Source organism: Cupressus sempervirens, chromosome 8, assembly GCF_028749045.1.
Source record: "Cupressus sempervirens isolate cs-2001-9-10 chromosome 8, ASM2874904v1, whole genome shotgun sequence".
Classification (NCBI taxonomy): domain Eukaryota; kingdom Viridiplantae; phylum Streptophyta; class Pinopsida; order Cupressales; family Cupressaceae; genus Cupressus; species Cupressus sempervirens.
This window is the reverse complement of record NC_143125.1, coordinates 280,397,018-280,418,646: the sequence shown is the minus strand read 5'-3', so window position 1 is coordinate 280,418,646 and position 21,629 is coordinate 280,397,018. Positions and strand designations below refer to the sequence as shown.

General features: G+C 36.5%; 1 protein-coding gene across 7 annotated transcripts in view; it reads right to left on the bottom strand.

The window, feature by feature from the left end:
- LOC149542530 (uncharacterized) overlaps positions 1-20,055 on the bottom strand; it is a 98,398-nt gene extending 78,343 nt beyond the window's left edge. For 5 of the 7 annotated variants that reach the window (XM_089797458.1, XM_089797460.1, XM_089797463.1 and 2 more), the window contains exon 1: positions 19,293-20,020. In XM_089797458.1, the coding sequence (XP_089653584.1) occupies positions 19,293-19,906 (614 nt within the window). In that variant the 5' untranslated portion in view covers positions 19,907-20,020. Of the gene's footprint in view, positions 1-19,292 lie in introns of all 7 variants that reach the window. The other 2 variants (XM_089797459.1, XM_089797462.1) reach the window with 2 other exon arrangements.
- Between the last annotated feature and the right edge of the window lie 1,574 nt (positions 20,056-21,629).

Here is a 21,629-nt window from a genome sequence, read left to right as displayed (position 1 = left end):
TTAGAATGTTCCTTCTTTTCCTTCCCTCGGGAATTACCTTGATGTCTTCTCTTCAATTTCTCTTTTGCCCTCAAAGCATATTGATAAGCATCCTCAACTGAAGCAATATTCAACATATCAATCTCATCTTGGATATTGAATCTCAAATAATTGATATATCTAACCACCTTTTCTTTAGACAACTCTCTATGTCTAGACTGAATAGTCAACTTGTAGAACTCCTCAATATAATCTTTCAAAGACATATCCTTCTACTTCGGATTCTGCAATCTCTTAAACAAGTCAAGTTCATAATCAACAGGAATGAACTTAGCCATTTGTAACCATCAATCTCCACCTAGTAATCTTCATTTCAACTTCCTCTTCTCTATCTCTTTGCAATTCTTTCCACCATAAAGAAACATGTCTTTTCAACTTAGTTTGTGCCAACTTCACTCTGAGCGGATCTCCAATATCCTCTAACTCAAAGTAGTCTTCCAATTCACCAATCCAATCAATCAAGTCTTCAAGATTAAAAGTAACTGAAAAATTAGAAACATCCATCTTGTGTTTCACCTACAACTGAGATCCTATTCTATCCAATCGACCAGCCCTATCTTCCATGAGTCCCTTCATTCAATTAGTTTTATCTTCACCACTAGATCCAATAACTTCAAAGTCTTCAAGAGCTTCCTCATAACCTTTTTTCAGCACCCACATTCCTACGTACACCAGCAATAGCTCTCATGATCTCATTTCTTCATCAACTCCATTTCAGATCTGAAATCTGATCTAACCTTCTCTAAAATTCTAGTCTCCACAACATCACAGAGATCATCAATCGCCATAGGGTACAATACTCTTGGAGGCATCTTCCTAGATCTTTGTAAACCCGAAGAAACAAATCCACAAGAACGACTAGCTCCACAAGATCCACCTCCTTTGATAATCTTCAACTGGATCAAACCTGTATTCTGATACCACTTGACACAGTGCAAGGTAGGAGAATCCCCAAAGGGGATGTCCTAACCCCCAACAAATAATCAAACAGCAGAATATAAACAATAACTCGGAGATTTAGATCCACAACAATGACGATTATCATAATAGAATCATAAGATTTACAACCAACATGCCCAATTGTAAGGCCTTCCAGGTTACGGCCAAATACATAAGCATTTACAATGGTAATTCTGCAAGACCTCGCAAGATCCAAACTCCTAGCAAAAGCCTAGATCCGCAATCTAGTAGAAACCCCAAGAAGAATCTAAACTTGTGCTCGTAAGCCACCGAGCAACCTCCTTGCTTCCCAAGCCACAGCTACTAGCTCTACTAACAAACTTTTCTCTCTAAGCTACTCCTTGCTCTCCGTGATGGATGAATAATGACTCTAGACTTCACAAGACCCTCTACTTATACTAAACCAAGTTACAAGCCGGCCTAGCATAATAGACATTTAATAAACACTCACATTAAATACACCCTCAAGCCACAAGTCGGATTGGCTACAAACATTAAATACTTGAGACAATTAAATAATTAGGATAGGCCCCAAGTTTGCAATGCATAACTAACTCAAAAGACCACATAAGAATATGTGCCCTTAGGCATAGGTCCATGTGCCATCCAACTATCCAAATCCAAGAGCACACACATCAACTCCCTCGGATCAAAGCTCGCGAATACAATCTCCAAAGGCTATCAGTATATCAAGAATATGCAACCAACAGTCACAAAAACGTCTCTAACTTCAAGATGATAACTCTAAACTCTATGCGTGCTTAGGACAAGGTTGCCCAACACGTCTCGAACACAACCCTAACCATGCGAACCACAACTCCACAAATCCGAGCCCGAAGCCCCTACATACAGGATTGTTGACTTCCCTAGGATGCTCCTCAATCATGATCTGAATGCAAACAATTCTTTTCAGATATATTATGTGAGGCTGTTCAGTTCAGTAAGTATTAGGGAGATACTTATATAGGTTGTTTTTCTCTATCATTATACTCGAGCTAAGTTGTCAGTTCGGGTTCGGGTTCGGGATCGAGATTTGGGTTTGAAATTCGTTTCATTTATTTGGGGGTTGGGTTCGGACTCGTTTTGGGTTGGTATGTATATATATGCAGCAAATAAGTCATACACCACTATGCTAATTTTAAAGTAACATAGCAAAATACTCCACCATATCAATGTTTCAGTTCGAAAACAATAATGTCAACATTAATAAACAGCCATCACAATCAATTATCATCAAAAACCATCAAGCGAATCATCATCATTCTACTGTTGCAAATCAAAATCACAAAAAAGGAATGCTATAGCTTCACACGTTAATTGTCATACTCAATGATCCAAAGACAGCAACTTTGGATCAGACTAGATGAAGCCAAGAAAGCGGGCTTTGGATCTAGATTTAACCACAGTAAAGATCTCTTTAAATTTTGTTCAATCCATAGTTTTCTATACATGTTAGCCTATATCCACAACATGCATTCCATAATAGATGTGTGACACTTCTATACATCTTGATTCTTCTCAAGTAGCATTTAAATCAAATTAAATACGATTAGTAATTTGAGTCCAATCATGTGTTTGAGTCTAATTTAGCATTAAGAACTTGTTGAAAAAGTAAACAAAAAGGTATTTTTTACCAAATTCTCTGAAATTATGTGTGTTCCTATACTAGAATCCAAATTCACTCAAAAGTCATCTAACTTCTGTCAGGGTTCCTTTGAGAGTCTTTGTGGCAGACTTTTGACAGATTCTGACAGGGACCAAACTTTTAAGAGAATTGAACCAGGAATTCCTAGGTCCAAGAGAGAATCTAGTAACTTAGTACTCGAGTGTTAAATTTAAAGATAAGAGGAACATGGTTCATTGATTGGAAGTTTCAATATCTTTAACAAGCATCTACTGTAATTGTTTTAAGAACTTGATAAGGGATTACCTTTTGGGTGTGGCTCGGTTTTCCCTCGGTAGAGGGGTTTTCCCAGGATAAATCTTGTGTTCAAATTTCAGCTCTTTGCATTTTTCGTATTTTGATTTATAACATTAACATGGTGTCAAAGCGGGTCTAAGAAAATAATCCGAACTAGAATAGGAAAATTGGATTCTAAAAGGTTTGTGATGACCAGTGAGTGTCAAATATGTGGTTCAATGAATAATTGAATACTGAGAAATTCTTGCAAGTTGCATGCTGATGGAAATTTAAGAGAAAAAACCTAGACAAATTTTCATTGCAAGGAGTTTCTTCAAAGAGGAAGAAATGACATTTAGAGGGAGACTATTCCGCTGCAGAAATCAGATTCAAAGGGAGCTTGAGTAGTAGATGTAGAATGCCAAGTCATTTACAAAGGATCGGCAAGCTTGTGTAACAATGTGACTGCAAAAGCTCTTTGTTGGCCAAACATTGGAGCTAATTTTCTGGTATTTTGATAATTAAAGTTAAGATTATGTTTTCCCTATTGAGAGGGGGATCTCGGCTGAGAGGGGGTCTAGGCATTCAGAAGAACTTTTATGTACATTAATGAGTTCTTCTTTGTGAGGGAGAAGTTCGAGATGCAATCCCTTGCTAATGCATTTTTCTTTGTGAAAGAAATTTGAGGCAAAAGCCCTTATTCCACCCTTTGGAAGTAGCTATGGTGGATCCACCCTCTGGGAGTAGCCATGCCATGTGTAAGACTCCGTGACTTGGCTTTCTATTCCTTCTCCCTCTAGGAGTAGCCATGGTGAATGTCATATTGAGATGACAATATTATGATGACATTTTGTTGATGACATTTTTTATTTGGTTGCAGCTATTTGCACTTGTCATGTGATGAGATCTTAATATTGTCTCTTGCTAAGAGGGAGTGCTGAAATTATGTAGCTGCAAGAGAAAACATTTACAAGTGACTATCAACAATTGTGAGAAATTTTGTGCAATGACAATTCCTTCTTTCTTTTTTTCTTACTTGTTGAGGCTTTGTATACGCCGGAAATTTGTATTGGCACCTTTCAGTTATTTACTTTTGCACAGTGTAGGGTCTTCATGCAGCTATTGTTTGTGACCAAGCCATTTTTTTCTCTTCGGCTCTCATTGATATATTATTTCCCACTTTATTAATCTGTTATTAATGCTGAGTACTTGATGACCAGCATCATATGCCGTATGACCCAGCTCATGGATTCAACGTCGATAGTTGACGGCAGATCATGTCTTCAAGTGTGTCATCAGTTTTTGCATTCAATCATTGTAAATACAAATTGTTAAGCGAGAGCGACTGAAAATATTATCTTTTCTCATTCCACACGAGACTTGTCATCTTTGTGTTGCTTCAAAGATCACATAATGGAGAACAAATTACTCAAAGAACACTCATGGGCGCATCACAGCACATGATTTCTTCTGTGCATGCGTATAAAGTCAGTTCTTGGCAGAAAGCTTTTGTTGTGTGCAGGAATTATTCCTTCTGTATTCGATCTGAATGTGATCAATTCTTTTCAGATATATTGTGTGAGAGTGTTTGGTTCAATAAGTATCTGGGAGATGCTCGTATTGGTTGTTTTTCTCTGTCATTATAAACAAGTGTTAAATTATTTTTAGAGCTCGATAACGATTATCTTTTGAGTGTAACTGGGTTTTCCCCTCGAGTAGGAGGGTTTTCCCAAGATAAATGTTTGTGTCCTCTGTTATCATCTGCTCAAATTTCAGTTGATTGCATTTATGTATTTTGGTTCATAACATTAGCATTGCATACATGTAAGACTAAAATTAGTAATGATTTCCTCCTTAATCATTGTCTAAAAACCAAGGCACTTTGCTTGTATTTAATTAACCATTGAATATTCTCTACTAATGATGTATTCAATTAGCATTGCATACATGTAAGACTAAAATTAGTAATGATTTGTCTAAAAACCAAGGCACTTTGCTTGTATTTAATTAACCATTGAATATTCTCTACTAATGATGTATCCAAAGGTAGAGCCAACTTCTAAGTAATTCCTTCAAAATTGATGAGGAGTAATGTGAACAATATAGGTGGCCAATACACTTAGGTAAATCAATGATTCAGGATAAACTATAAAGGGTACCGAATATTTTCTGCTTTGCATGAATATAGACTATAATTCAATGAATAACGATCAATGATCTCTAATACCACCGCCCATCAAATAGTCAACCCGAGATATTGTTATCTGTTATTCTACTATTCTAATGTATATCATATAACACTCCATGATTGTTTCATACAATTACTTATATATAATATTAATTAATTATCATTGACTAAAACATTATTGATTATTTTTATTTGTTTTATTTTATTTATTTATTTCTCCTTTATTATTAATATTTTTTTTAATTATATTATTAATTACTTATTTATTATTAAATCCTATGTCAGAAAGTGGACATCACACAACCAAAATGATGTACATTTTTATCTTTTATTGGATTTTGGTTTTAGGTGAATTTTTTATATTTAATAAGCCAAATATTTAAATTAAATGTTTTTTCCATAGTTGCAAAAACTCAGACTCGGCAATATGACTTGACTAACCCAAAAACAAATTTTAAAAATCGAGATCCACCAAAAACTTGGTAATAACTCAGCAAATTTATCAAACATTTGAAATTATATAATTTCTTAAAACATTCTTAAAAAGCACATATAGACAAGATTAGTAGAACATGTATTAATTTTCATCATACATACGCATTGGAGTTGAGAAGCATGTTCAAAAGGAAAAGGAGTTCAAATATCATACAAATTTTAATAAAACCACACAGCACCCCCTCTATTGGGGAGATATAACCATAGTTGCATGAAGACAGGGTACTGGGGTACTTTGGTTACAGGCACAGGTACAGGTACGGCAATTTTCCAAAACAAGGGACGGGGGTACGGGTACGTCAGTTTTTATTATAATTTTAATATTTTATAGGAAACCTAAAAATATGAGTCATGACATTTAGAGTTTTCAAGAACAGTGATATGTTTGAAGATGTGTAGTTTTCACTGTTTCAGTTTCAAATTTGCAATATGTTTGAAATAATATATATGCTGTATAAAAATCAAAAAATTGGAAATCTTATATGTTTTGAATCTCAATGCATAACAGTGAAGGAAAACTTTAAATATGCACAAGAAGATCATAAATCATTTAACAACATATTGCAAATGATAAATATTAAACTTCTAACCTGAATAATGATAAAGTTCAGCAGTTTACTCTTCAGCGTTAACCAATTGACAATATTGTATCATAATTTAAAACTGATTACATATTAAGTTATGCTTTGTAAGCAGCAAGCTGTTAAACAAAATAAATTCAGCGTGGAGAAAATTTTACTGTTTTGCCTCCTAAAATTAACAAGTGCTGACATGGTGTTTTCCCCTGCAGGGTACATACCCCAACAAGTACCCAGTATGGGAAACATGTCCCAGTACCTGATTCGTGTCCCAGGGGTCTGGGTACACGTACCCATGCAACTATGTATATAACCATTTATTGCTTTTTAAAGTCAAACCATATAATATAACTTATATTGATAAGTATTATTATATTTTAGATTAATATGCATATTATAATTGTAAATTTATTCATATAGTTAGATTTTGTCAAAACTTGAACCCTTTTATGGGTGAAATCATGAATAATTAAATGACATATAGGAGTTCTGCTTCATGTCCTAATCTGTTAGCATTTTTGTATGTCATGCTTCCTAAATCGCATTTTCTTTTCTTGCCTCTATCACAGTTGTCTTTCACCACTATCGCATTTGTTTTTTTGCCTATCACAAGCAGGGAAATGAGTTCCCTTTTTTAAGGTTTTTGACTTTAAGTTTTGTTTGGTTTTTAGCATTGATGTTTTCATGACTTCCATGTGTTTTTTGCAATTTTTCCCAGTCATACTTGCTGCAATTTCACAAGAAACTCGTCCATGATTGGCGAGTGACTCGCGACCATAAATGGCCTGTGAGGTTGCAAAAAATGCCAATTTTTTCATCCATAATATGGGCATGGCCTATAATAGACCTATGATTTTAATATTGTGTACTTTGACGGCATTTGACAATGTCATAGTTCAAAAACTGACAAGGTAGGCATTGAGAACTTATGGAATCCACATGCACCTCAAATGTAGCCAATTTTAGCCCGAATTTGAATTCTTGAGAATTTAATTGTATGACTAGGTTTTGGGAGTCAAGTGAGAATGCAAGTGGCCTTACATGGACAGCTAATTTTAGAATGGTGTAAGAGGTGTTGTCAAAACTCTTAATCAAGATTTCAAACTCAAATTCAAATTTGAATATAAGGTAAGTATGATGTAAATTGGGGAAGATGAAAAAATAGAATTTGGTGGAGGGAAAAGAGTAGGGTGTTGAGTCTCACTGATAATTTTTACATACAATACGAATGACGTGCTTGAAGGAAGGCAATTAGGAAGTCAAATACACAATTGCTGCAGGTTTATAAACAGACTCAGATCAAATTGAAATGACGTAATAAGAAGCAAATAGGCTTGGCATGTTGTGTAATGATATTGCAAGTTTAAAAAATTTAAAAAATCCTACTTTTGCTGGCATATTTTTTATGTTGAATTCGTCTTATTTGCTGTAGTAAATAAGATTGTTTTAAGTATTTGAAGTGTGTTTCAGGTACTTATTGAGGGGGTTTACACTTCATACAATAGGAGAGCATCAAAGCTTGAAGATTTTGAATGTGCAGAGAGATTAGCCAGGAGGCAGTTTGCAATAGGAAAGAGCTTGTGGACTTTGAGAAAAATGTATAAATGAGGAGTCTCACATTGTTAGGGTTGAGGTAGAGTTAGAAGGGGAGGTAGAAATATTCCTAATGCTGGATGAACTGAGTTGAAGCTTTGCAAGACGAAACTAGAAGAGGCTCTGCTCAAAGGAGAGAACCTAAGAGTAAAGACGGTGAAAGCTACAAAAAATGCTAATGATACAAGTGGTGAAAAGATAAAGCAGCAGTAGCAGTTGTGACTGATTCTTTGTTGAAGGTGTTGAGCATGTTGTCATTGATGTCCAAGGTTAATGATCAAGGTTGCATGAATCTCAGGTGATACTCAAAATAATAAATGATTTGGATGAGTTGCCTGCTTGTCTGCTTGTCTGCTTGAGTTGCTTGAGCTGTTTGGTTGAGTTCTTGGCCTACTTGGTTGAGTGCTTGAGCTGGTTGGTTGTCTGGTTGAGCTACTTGGATGCGTGCTTGAAATACTTGGTTGTGTGTTTGAGCTGTCTGGCTGCCTGGTTGAATTACTTGGGTGTTTGCTTAAACTAACTATATGTCTACTTCAGCTGCCTGTTAGTTTCTTTCTTATGCCTTGTCAGCAATTGAATACTCTAGAGGCACGATTCGATTAAATGTAGTGAAGTGAAAAATTCATGTGCGGCTTCATTTATATATACTCCACATATAGATGGAACAAAATTTATGAAATGAATTTATGGAATAGATTTTTATATACACCAAGCATGAAATAAATTTGGGAACGAATTTATTAATAATTCCTTCTTTAGGGTGGTGCAGCTGTAGTGTTTGAATGGGCAGATGTGTAACACCTGGAATCAAGAAAGAGGAATCATCTTTATTATGAAGTTCAGTAATGTCTTGGTTTAAAAATGGTTTTTCATTTTGTATCTTTAAAAGGGGGACGAATAAAAATCAAAGAAGCTGTGAAATCTTGTAGCGCTAATTATCTCTGCTACTCTGAGCAGAGTCATGTTTTCTTTAAAGACTGGGTGGTTATCTATGAAAAAAAGTGGAGCTGCATTGATGGTGATTATGGTATGAAGTCATAAGATGGTGGGATATATTTTTTAGGGATTGTCGATACTCATTTTAAGATAGCATATGTGTGCATTGATGAAGGAGCTGTGCATATAAAAATTCTCATTTTTTAGTCCAGATATATTTATCTTTATGATGACTGGGCCATTGTTTTTTAACATTTTGTTATTATGTATATACTGGGCAGCTGTATTAATTGTGACTGAGAAATTGGAGACATGAACACAAAATAATGGAATCGAGTATTTTTTTAACAGAAGCTACATTTATAGGAGTCGGGTGTATTAATTGGTGCTGCGTGATAGTCATTATAAAAACATTGATCATTTATTCTTAGTTTGGTTAAAAAAGTGTTGATCATTTGTTCTTAGAGTGGTGCGTTTTTTTGGTTATGGATCGCCAAGTGAAGTAATTTTCTGGGTTGAGCTATGCTAAAGTTTATGGAGGTCACTCAGCAGAGTCTCAACAAAGTTGTACACATCCTTTACTGGTAATGAAGGCTGTGTTGACTACCCTTTGATGATCAGAGCTGTAACATATACTGGGTGGAAGATTACAGGTGTGTGATGTGTTGACTCATTATTTTGAGCCATGATAAATGCTTGTGCAGAGACTCCGGGAGTAGCTCTGTTTTTGTTGAAAAGCATTGATGCAGTAGTTGATGATGTCAAAAACATGCCTTTAGCATCGATGAAGTAATTCTTAGGGGCAGCATTCTTTTGAAAAGACAAGTTATTAGGTGTGCACTGCTGATCATTTTCTGGGCAGAGCAAATGGAGATGTTATTGAATTGCTGAACTGCTAGTGAAGCATTATTGATGTGTGGATATTTTTGAAATCTGTTTTAGAGCTGCACTTGATGTTATAAAGTCAAACTTATCATCAGTTGAGAACTGCTTTGAGGAGGTTGTGCGTTATTTTTGAACTGTTAAAATTGTTTTGAGTTAGTGCTCAAACTGAGGTTGGTGCCTCAGCTAATTGGAGTTGGTGCTCAGCGGATTGTTGGTGCTCGCTTTTATATCTTCGGGACATAGGTTAAGTCCACTACTAATCTCTCTAAAATGCTTCTGAGTCAGATTGAGAAGCAACATGATGACGGGAGACTGCATAAAGAATTCAAGGAAATAAGATTCAAAGGGAGCTTGTGTGCCTAAGGGAGAGCGCCAAGTTCCTTGCAAAGGTTCATCAAGCTTGAGAAGCAGTGTGGCCTCAAAAGCTCATTGTTTGGTCAAAAATTGGAGCCAATTTTAATCTATTGTGATAATCAAAGCTGTGAGAATGCAGCCCTTGTTTCAAGATTCAAAGGTATAATCATAAAATACTTCTCTCTCTATTGTTGATCAATTTAGCAATGCCTTGATAGCAGCATCATCTGCTACCTCCTTTGCTATAAAGTTTTCAAGGAGCTTCAAAAACCCTCAGAAATCAGTGCTATCTTTGTCAACTCATCATGCCTCCTGTCTGAAGAGTTTGATTGACTGGATGGTATTAATTTACACATAAACCAGTGCTCAGATTTTTATTCTTTGTCCACCCCCCTTTGATGTATTTGGAGTGTTGAACTTAAAACATTTTCAACTGACATCCATGTGCCTTTCCATAGCAGTAATACATCACAATAGCAAGAAATTAACATGCTCCCACTATTGGCAAAAATTGCAAAAGCCAAGTAGCAAATTCCTATGATGGATGCACTTGATTGCTGATCTTGGGCCAACTATAAGGCATAACTCCTCCTTCACTTTAGGCTCTGCAATACCTAGGCGGGTTAACCTTAAGATACAAATTGATATAAAATCTGAACCTATTAACAGCAGATGAAACCCTTATATCTTCTGATACTTATGCAATGAACATAGGAATGAAACAGCTACAAATCACAATCTATGAACCCATAAGCTAAGTGAGCGCATCCTTTTTAATTCTTCAACATTAAAGTAAAATTGATTTGATTTGATTTTAAGCTTGATGCTTATTCATGATTCCTTCCTCTGTAAACTGAATTGATAGATCAGTGCCTTATCCTTTGGGACTCAGTCTATCCGATTTCCAGACCTAACTGACTGCATTACAACCAATTTATCAGCAATTCTCACTGAAAACTCATTCTTAGATATCCTTCCTACCACCATGGAAATCCTATCAACTTCACTAAAGCATTTACTTAATTCATTGAATTAAAAGCAATAGTGAAATGACATACAATTCAAATTGAGTGCATTCAACTGAACAAGCTTTGCTTATACAATCTCAAGACATCCAGATAATAGCAATGGAGACAAGATTCAGGAAGAAAAGACATGGGGGCCGTTCATCTTTGTATTAATTTCCTTTTGAAAATTGTATAACAATTGTAATAAAACTCCAGAATAACTCAAGACAAGACAAGACATTAAGATCCTATAATATCAAAATCTTCTCAGACATTTGCAAAGTGAATATATCATAAAGTCTGCATCAATCAACTGGACCGAACAATACTTAGTAAAACTAAAATTGTAAATGAGTCAAACCCTTTCTCTAGCCTTGGAATCTCACTTATAAAGGGTGAGATGCAACAAGCTTCAGGGGTAGAGAAACTGACAGCTGTCCCTAAAAGATATTTACATTTTAAAGCTGTCAGACAAGACAAAAATTTGTGCAATACGAAAAGCTTTACATTATAATATTCCTTTTATGGGGCCATTTTTTGATACACCTGTTGTTGCATTTTCTTTGTTGATGAAAATGGCTGATGATTGGCTTTATTGTTGTTGTGGCTCCTCGGAAGATGTAGCTAATGGAATTGATGGTGATGTTTCTGGCTTTGATTTTTGTAAGCTCACTTCAACTCGAGGATCTCCATTTATATCATCATGAACTGATAAGACAACAATTATATTTATTTCCTCTTCTGCCAAGTCATCAGTCTGGACTTCTGTGCTTGCAACTGCAATTGGTTGCTCATTTTTGTCCTCTTCTTCCTTTTGATCTCTTGATGATGTGTCAATAATCTGTACCTCATCTTGTTCTATCTCATCATCATCAGTTTCAGCTTCTTCCAACTGCTCACTATGAGCGATATTTGTCATCCACTTGTCAAAAAGTGTGTCATCTAGCTAATTAAATTGTAGAATATCTTGCTGTTTCTTAATCACATATTCAGCAAATTTGTCAATTTCAGCAAAATCTCTTCTTAAAGAATCAAAGAATAATTGTGCTTTTACAATTTCTTCAATTGCGGCTGCCCACCGTGCATTTCCTTTCTCATTAATGACTCTATTCATTCTCAAACAGAATAGGTCATTCAATTCTTGGGTCCATTCCTCTTTATTTTTCAATCTATTCCTTCTATCTATAGCATGTGGGAATAAATCAAATTTGACACTTTTATATTTGTCCAAATAATTAACAATCCTCCTTTGTATCTCAACTCTTCTATCATCAAAATTTGAGAGATCATGGACAATATCATAAGTTTTCTCAATATGCTGATTAGATGAACTGATCACAGAAAAACATAAAAAGGTAACCTCTTTACTTCTCTTAATCCACTTATTCACAATTGGCCTTAAGGCTTGATCATTTGCCTTTATCTCATCCCATATGTTTATTGTTTTTGCCAATTTCTTATAAAATGAGGGCCAATCAACTTTATTAACCAAATACATGAGGGCTTTCCTCAGCTTATCCTCATATTGTATTTCCAGTTCCATGTGCAATGCCCATAGTTTACTTTTTTCCTCTTCAAAATCCTCTGTAGTATAATATTGTGGCCTATGTGGTGTATCTGGTATCTCAATGAGAGGAGTGGATTTAAAAGGCTCCACTGGTGGGCGAGGATAAGTGATTCTTGGCTTGGTGGGTCTTCCCATCACTTTATTTTCAGGTTTAATTCTCTTTTGAACTTTTTTATCATGTGCCTCCAAGACTTTCTCATATTTTTCTTGTAGCTCTTGCCTCTCCTTTTTGTCTCTCTGAGCTGTGGCACAGATGAGGTTGGATGATCCAACACCTAGCTCCGCAGCTTCCTCAGTAGTAGTTTCTTCAACTCTTTTGATAATGAGGTTACCTATCAACTCGGTATCATTAGGCTGGGAAGAGCAGTCCTAGATCCTTTCCTTACTGACCAAATAACCAAGGTTGCCTAGTCCTCGCTAAATTTAGCACCTTTTATTTCTTTCTTCCCCTGATCCTCTATACTCATTTTGTCTAAAACAGAATTAAAAACCAAAGCATCTGCTATATCCCAATTGGATGGCAACAAAACACCGGATGCTTTTACCATTTGTCTCCCCTCTTCAAGGGTCAAGCTCTTGAATTCTTGCATCATCTCTTCTTTTATCTAATTATGCACATCTGCCTCTTCCATTTCTGGATGCTCTGTTTTCAGCTTATTGCATCTTCCTTCAAACTTTCCCATGTTTCTCCTCCAAGAAAATTGGTAGAAGGCTCTAGTTTTGACAAAATTGTCATCAGAGATATATTCATGACTAACTTGTTCAATCACAAGGTCCAACTCCTTTACTTTGTAATCTGCCACTGTTAACTCAAGGCTTGGCATGGGAGGTTCCTGAGGATTCCCCTCTTCTAACTCTGTTTGAATAATGAATACTCCCCCTTGGGATTTCAATTGCTCCATCTGTTGCAGGTGTATCGCTTGTCCATCTCCCAGTTGTAGTGGGAACTGAGTTTCTTGAGGATTCCCCTCTTCTAACTCTACCTGAGTAATGAATACTCCCCCTTAGGATTCCAATTGCTCCATTTGTTACAGGTGTATCACTTGTTCATCTCCCAGTTGTAGTGGGGACTAAGTAGGTGAATATTCCTCAATTCGAGATGCTTGTTCCCTTATTATTTTCTGCCTCTTGGGCGAGGGCTCATTAGGTCTTTCCTCAGGAACAACCCTGGTTGACCCCACTATCTGTTTTTCTTTGTCTGTAATGACTCTTTTATTTTGAATTACACTATAGCCAAGTCTCCTTTGCACAACTAATTGCCCCGATCCTTCTATAGGGGTAAATGACAATTTCCTCCTGACCTCTTTGGCCTTTTCTGGAAATGAATTAATAAAGAATAGTTTCTTTTCATTCATGACTTCCATGATTTCAAAAAAGGTAGTCATGAGTTTATTTAGCTTATCTGCCTCTGTTTTGGCACCAGCTAGAGGCTTGTGGTTGTCATCAAACCAATGAATGAATTCCAAAACCCTAGAATACACTCCACTTTTCCTTTTTTATCTCCTGCTCTTTAGAGACAACTCATTCCTTATTATTTCCTCAGGGAAATAGAATTGGTGATCTTTTGCACCAACCTTAGCCCTTCTGCTGAATATCTCAAAAAATCCCTCAATATCACAAATATAGGGATGAGAAACAGCCATCTTGTACTGGTCTAGGAATTTATACAAAAATAACCAACCATCTTTGGTGATTATGAAATGGTGGGCCACAGTACAAGTGGGGAAAATAGAGCCTTTGTTTCTTCTGGCCAACTGTGCTTCCTCCAATCCCCCTATCTACCACAGCATCTCTGCAATTCCTACCTTCAAAGGCATTTGGTAGGACAGTACATGGGGAGTCCCTTGGAAACCATAAACGCTAAAGACTGTTGAAATAGGGTATGGTATGATATTAGCCCAATTATGGGACACTTTTAAATCAGATGGATTATCCATAGGTCTAATAAAATTCATTAGTGCCTTGGGGATTCTGGGACTATCCCTTAGTAGGAAGCATCTTAAATTGGATGCAAAATATCTATCAAACCTAACAAAACTAGCATCCTCTGCATCCCAAGTCATGTCTGCACTCCACAACTAGATTGGCAGATGTCCTTCTTCATATTTTCGGTTCAGGACCATTTCCTTTTCAAAATATGTAACTCATTTGAAAAGGAACGTGTGCATCAACAATGAATAATGGCCAAAAGTCTTCTTTACCTTGCTCTTTGCAATTCCAACTAATCCTATGTGAATCTCTTCAACTATATAAGATGCAAAGTGAAAAATAATATCCACACCAAAAGAAGAGATTTGAACCATCATATACATAAATTTTATAGGCATGAAATTTTGTTCGTCCTCATCAAAAACCCTACACAGAGTCATATATATTTCCATGGCCCTAGAAGTGAAAAATTCCTTCTTAAAAAGTTCTTTTGTAGATATTGTAACCACTGGTAAATTTCCAATTGAACCCACGTGTGCCCTCAGTGCACCTTGCCTAACCCTATCCCTCTTAGATAAATATTCCTTCTCTAGCCCTGGCAAATCAATGGGTACATGATAATCTGAAAAAGGTTCTAAACCAAAAACCTCCCGAATTTCTTCAGCATTTATTTGTACCAAGCATTCCCCATCTACTCTTCTTACTATCCTGGTTGCTAGGTAATAATTTTGGGCAATGGCCATGAGTAGGTCAGAATCCATAAAAACACCAGGGAGCAAATAGTTTTCTTTCTAAGAACCACTTCTTAAAGAGATAGAGCCCTATTTTGGTTGTAATTGCATCCCTAACCCAATTTCCTCTATCATACTAGCCATCAGCAATCTGAAGCCTAGGGTTTACAGGAATTAACTTTTTCATCTGGGCAGACTCATTTGTAAATTTGGGCAACAGTTCAAGAAAATCATCATGTATATTTCTACTCGCATAATCTACCATTCTCGAGAAAACTTTCTTTGGAGGCATATTGGATAAAATTTGCAAAGTACTAGAATACTTCTATGTATATGATGAATGGAGAAACTTACTTGGCTCATTGTTACTTTTCACTGCAATTTTGCACACACTGTGGATACTGGAGGTTCTTTCACACCGGGAACAATTCTTCAGCTGGCTCTTAGCTCTCTATAATTCGGAAATTTGTTTGCGTAGAGCAGAAATGGTGAAATTTTGCAATATATCTTTGGTTCTGGTTTGCACGGGGAGCTTTCAATTTTCATAAATGAATTGTAAGGAGAGACAGAGTGGCACCACCTTCTAAATTTGAAAGTGTGCTGTTGATTCTGAAAAAATCCGACAATCCAGGAATAAAATTGTGCATGATTCACTTTCAATCTGCCAAGTTGGTAGTCAATCCAATCAAATTTCTCCACATAAGCTCCTCCTTCCACTGCTAGCAACTCATTCTGGACCCACTAGCACTTGAGGACACATGTCGCACTCTCACTATGTCTCTATGCATAAACATCGAGCAACTCTTGCATGCGACATAGCGACCGTTGTTGATGTTTCTTTGATCTGACGATGCATATTCTACAAGCGTTTTAATGCAATTGTGGTGGGTCCTTTTCATTTCCCTTTGGTCGCCCTGTTGCATGTATTAAACATCGAGCAAGTCCCTATAGCGACATGATGACCACCGTAGATCTTAAAATGATCTAACGACATCAATCAACATGAATCCTTTTCTAAGTGTGAATCCACGCAGCATGTGACATCAGACTACCTTTACACGCTGGCACAATTATTTAAAACAACAAACCTTGTTAGCACTACTTTTTGAAATCAGGTCCTACCGCATCTTCCTTTTCTAGGCGGTTGCTATGTCGTTATCGGCGAAGAGCCTACAAATTCCATTGGCGACATAGCAATCACCGTTGTTCTTGAAAAAACCCGGTACCATGAAAATAACACATGCTCTCAATATGATACTTTATTTACTGTAGTTCTGACACATCTGACATTCTGTCGTGGTGACATGGTTCATTAATGACAAGCATAACTTGCGGCGCCGTAAAACACTTTTGGCCCACCATGTTTTCAATTTTACAGGAGGTCACCATGTTGCTACTAGCAAAAGGCTTGCAACTTCCGGTGGCGACATAGCGACTAGTGTTGATTTAGAAATGATCAGACGGCACGTGATATTCATATTAAAACCATTCATATGTCAAGGTGATAACTGGTTGGTTGCCATGTTGCATGAGATAAAGTGACTACAAGTTTTCAGAGTGACATGACGACCACCGTAGATCTTTAAAAGATTTGACAATGGAGAAACTTTAGGGGAAATAATGAAACAAGTTGAAAACCTTTTAAAAGGCACTCGAAATAATATATAATATTTCGAAACGATTTTCCCACTCAAGCTTAAAATACAAGCATACAACCTAAAAGGGGCTTACTTAGGGTACAAATTCAGTTTAATTAGGGTTTCAGTTAGGGCCAAACATTTGAAAAGAACTAAACCCTAATTTGCGCATAAAAACCAGGAAAATTCACATAATGACATAACCATAAAACATGAGATAAAAACATGACCAACAGCTACAACATCTAACGAAATAATTAGATAATCACACTGAAGAAGACAAAGCTGAACATCGCAATGGTAACCCCAAGCAAGATGCGTATTATACAGAAATACAACTCTTAACTGTGACCAAAGCCCTCCACTAAAAAAAGAAATAAAACAACAGAAGAGGTAAAGGCTCTAGCAATTTCCATTTTCTGCATCAAGTTCATCTAAGAGATGGTCGATCAATCTGTAAGAATCTACCAAGTAGTGATGTATCATGTAACATTCTAAGCACACATTCGAACCCATATTCCAAGGCAACCTCAGATATGCCCAATACATATTGAAATCAAACTCGATCGCAATTGATTGCAAGGAATCATCAGAATGGATTTTAAGAAAAGACTTAAGAACATTTCCATGATTTGATTCCTATGATCAGATGCATAGGTTTCCGCACACAAGATAGTACTATATGATATGACAGAGTATGCACGATAAGAGATAAAAACTTAAAACCCTTATTTACTGTTATTCAACTACCATGTTAATTTTTTTATAACAGGTACAAAAAATAACAGCAGAACATAAGACGAAAAAACAAAGAAACCAAGATTACCCTGCGAAAACCCTCCTTTCCGAAGGAAAAACCCAGCCACACCAAGAAAATCTCTTTAATGAATACTGAATGTGTCTGAATACAATTCTCTCGAATGCTGAAACTGTGTGCCTGGAACAACCCCTATACAGATTACTTGAAGAACTACACACACAGATTACAATCTGTATCAGATATACTTGATAAAAACCTCAGACTCCTGCAATAATCGTTCATAAAAATGGCATGCTCTGCAGATATAATTCACAACAACATAAACATCATCTTCTACAGAATTGACTGTAGCCACCCATACATGAAACGTGTCTCCAAATATACTCCACTGGGAATAGCAACAAACCCAAATTACCACCGAAAAGTCTCTATTATTACTTGGCAGTAATGCTTCGTCGTCTTGACTGACTTCAACAGTCATGTAGATACTGAGTGGTAACTCTCAAGTACCAGCAGTTACAAAAAGGTGAGATGATTTGCATTCCAAACAGCCACGTAGGAAAGGTCACCATGGAGCTCAATGGACGCGCACATAAGACATTGCATTTTGCAGCGCTGAGGACTCTTCATTTACCTCAAAAGATGTGATTTTATATATGTAATATAGAGTCCAGATGGTAGATTCTTCACAATCTCAGAATGCTCAAACATGAGAAGGAAATAGGCATCACTGAGTGAAGGCATCATAAACATACCACCTGTGTGTTAGGGAAGTCATACCAAATAAGAAAAATGTCTCCTGCAGCTACAAATTCTAACACTATGGACAGACCCAAATCCAATTCAAACGATGTAATAAGAAGCCAATAGGCTCGGCATGTTGTTGTGCCATGGTATTCAAGTTTCAATAAGAATTTTGCATGCATAATTCAATGTTGAATTCATCTTATGCTGTGGTAAATCAGATTGCTCTGAGTGTTTGATGTCTGTTAAATACATCGTTGTTTTAATGAACGTCTCTGTGGCCTCAATGGTCTTACTTCAAGGAAGGCAACTTAACTTAGGAATGCATAAAGGGCGCTGCACAGAGACCCTATAAGAGAAGCTGCCCTTGAAACTCACTAAAGGCAGTTCAGAAAACAAAATCAAAATATGTTTTGTTCTGAGCCAGATGGAATAACTGCACTTTTTCCTATATTAATTGAATTCCATTTAATTTTGGTATTCTACATAAATCTCAATTCCAAGTGATGCTACTGTGATACTTGGAGCCGTTTTAATATCAAATGCAATATAGTAAATCTTGTCCTAAAATTCTCTATTTTTCAACATTCCTTTTGATATACGTCAAGTTTTGTTATGTTCCTACAATCTTTTGGAACCGAGTCCAAGTGAACAATCAGCTTGTCAAGTTTTTGGCGAAGTCTCAGCCTCAACATCATAATTGCACCCAACCTGGGTCAAAAAAATCTGCAAACAATTGTATTCAAACTGCAACCTAAATGCATATTACATCCATAAAAAATAATGCAATATGCTGAATATAGCATAAGTTCGAAGTCTTAAGAGTGTAGCACAAGCTTTTACACACACCATGATAAAAGGTGCCCTCAAAAATAGATCCGTTAATAAAGGACGATCAAATATAGTGTAAATGGCAGAGGCTAAAATCTTAAGACCGCCCTAAAAAAAAATGCGTCTCTAAAAGAATGAGGACAAGCTTTTAGCCACACCTGATGCGGTGGTTTCCAGAAGAAGTCCAGGGTTCCATACAAATGGGGCAATTTAAAGAAGTGTCTGCATCAATTCCTGCTTGGGTCTCCGGGTTCTCGCACACAGCTCTGTCCCCCCCCATTTCCTGAAAATCACCTTGAGTTGCTGTCAGTGCAACTCTTTCGTCTACATCATCCGAAACATTAATAACATTATACGCTATAAAACCGTCGCCATCTATCCTCGCAAAAGTAGAATCTGTGTTTGACATGTCTTCGCTCATTTCCCTCGCCACTTCATTGAGTTCATTCAGAACTGTCAAATTAGGGTTTTGATCATGATGCTCTGTTCCAACAGCGATTTCGGAGAGGAACGTCCTTTCATCGAGCTGATCGTCCTCTTCTTCTTCATCTTCTTCAAACTCTCCTTCTTCTCCCATTGCGTCGTCTTCTTCCACATTATTGTTGTTTCTATGATCGGGTGAGGAGCGCGGTGGCTGGTGCTCAACATTTTCGTCGTCTTCAGAGGAATGGGAAGTGCTATCTGGAACTTCATCTGCAGAGAATACATCTGCACTCGAAATGGGAGATTGGGGAGAAGTAGGGATTGAAGGAATTCGATCAGGCGACGTCATATCTGCTGGACCTGCTCACATTAGTTTCCATACGGGTTCCCAGAGTTCTCGCGTGCTTGCATTTCGAATTTGAATGAATTCGGAAAAGGAGGTCGCAAAACAGAGAGATGAAGTGAATTAAGTTAAACGTAAATTTTTTAAATACCAGTGGTAAGTCTGCTCAAGGCTTGTGCGTTTAATGTTGAGCTTTCGTTTTTTCGTTTTTTCCTTTATTTTTGGTTTTTCAACTTGGCAAGGTGGTTGTGTTCTTTAACTCTTCAAGAGCTCGTTGAATAGATCTTCTAAGAGTTCTTTGTCAAGTTAGTAGCAAAATTGTTTATGCTGTTCTTAAATGCATCACATTCTAAAATGAAATATATTTTTCGAAGAGTTTGATGTCTAGTTAGTTGCAAAATTATATTTATTGTTCTTAAATATGTCACATTTATTTCATTTTCACTTTTCTTGAGGTGCAAAAATACACATTCTTCTAATATGTCACATTTATTTCATTTTCACTTTTCTTGAGGTGCAAAAATACACATTCTTTCCTCCCAATTATTTGTCGGTCTTTTTCAACGCTCGCTTTCACAACAAAGTTGATAAACATAATGCAGTAGAATCTTGGGTTGCCTTTCTATCATGCTTATCTTTGTTCATTCTACCTATTAATGTCGAGCTGCAGTCATTGTGGAGATCCAGTGGTTGCCAAGTTGCAGTTGCTACCGAGTTGTTCAATGTTGGTCGAGCTATCCAGTGTTGGTCAAGTGTTCCTTCATGTGTCGAGTGAACCTGATGCTTGGTGATGCTTGGTTCCTTCTTTGAACGAATTCATCTATGACTAGTTCTTAGTTTGAGTTGACTTGTGTATTTAATTTGGATCATGAATTTAATATTGGGATCTTGTCTTGGGATGTGTGTTGACCATTTAAGATTGTCCTTTCTATTATGTAGTGATCTAGAATCTTTTGTAACTCATTTTGGCAAGTATAAATAGGGGTGTTTAGGTTTAGGTTAGGTATCACTTTGAGAGTTTGGGTGGGGGAAGTGAAATAGGAAAGCTAGAAGTACGAATTAAGGATCTGTAAAACCCCTCTTGAGAACTCAGGAGAAATAAATCTAACATGTTACAATGTTTACTAAACTATTTTTTTTTAATAAATTTAAACAACATCAAAGTAATAATAATGTGAAAGCAATATACACATACACATCAAGTACACATAAGTAATTACAAATACAATTTTCCATTCCTCACAAGTTCCTTCACGTTAAGTCACATCTAAGAAGTTTATAATAATTAGTTTAAGTCTCAAGTATAAAGTCTCTTGATTGTAAAGAAATAACAAATACATTATCACATAAGCAATTGCATAAGTACAACTAATAATATGAAAGCACATCTAATGAATAGCATTCACTGCACATGTCACAGGGTATGCAGAAATAGATAAAAGTATATCAATATACAATAAAATATCCTATAGGATCTAAAAACACATGATGCACAGTCAAATGAATAGAAGTCTCTAAGATAAGAATAAGAATGATAATAGTGCAATGATATCAATGAGCATCCAACAGCTAGCAATGTAAGGGGACCCAAATGGTAAGGAGACACTACCTTTCAACTGTGTGGTCACCTAATCAGACTTCCACTACCACCGTGTAGGAGAGATAATGTATGATCCACACACAAATAATCAAGATAAAATAATCCTAGGCAAAGAATCCTAATAGAAAT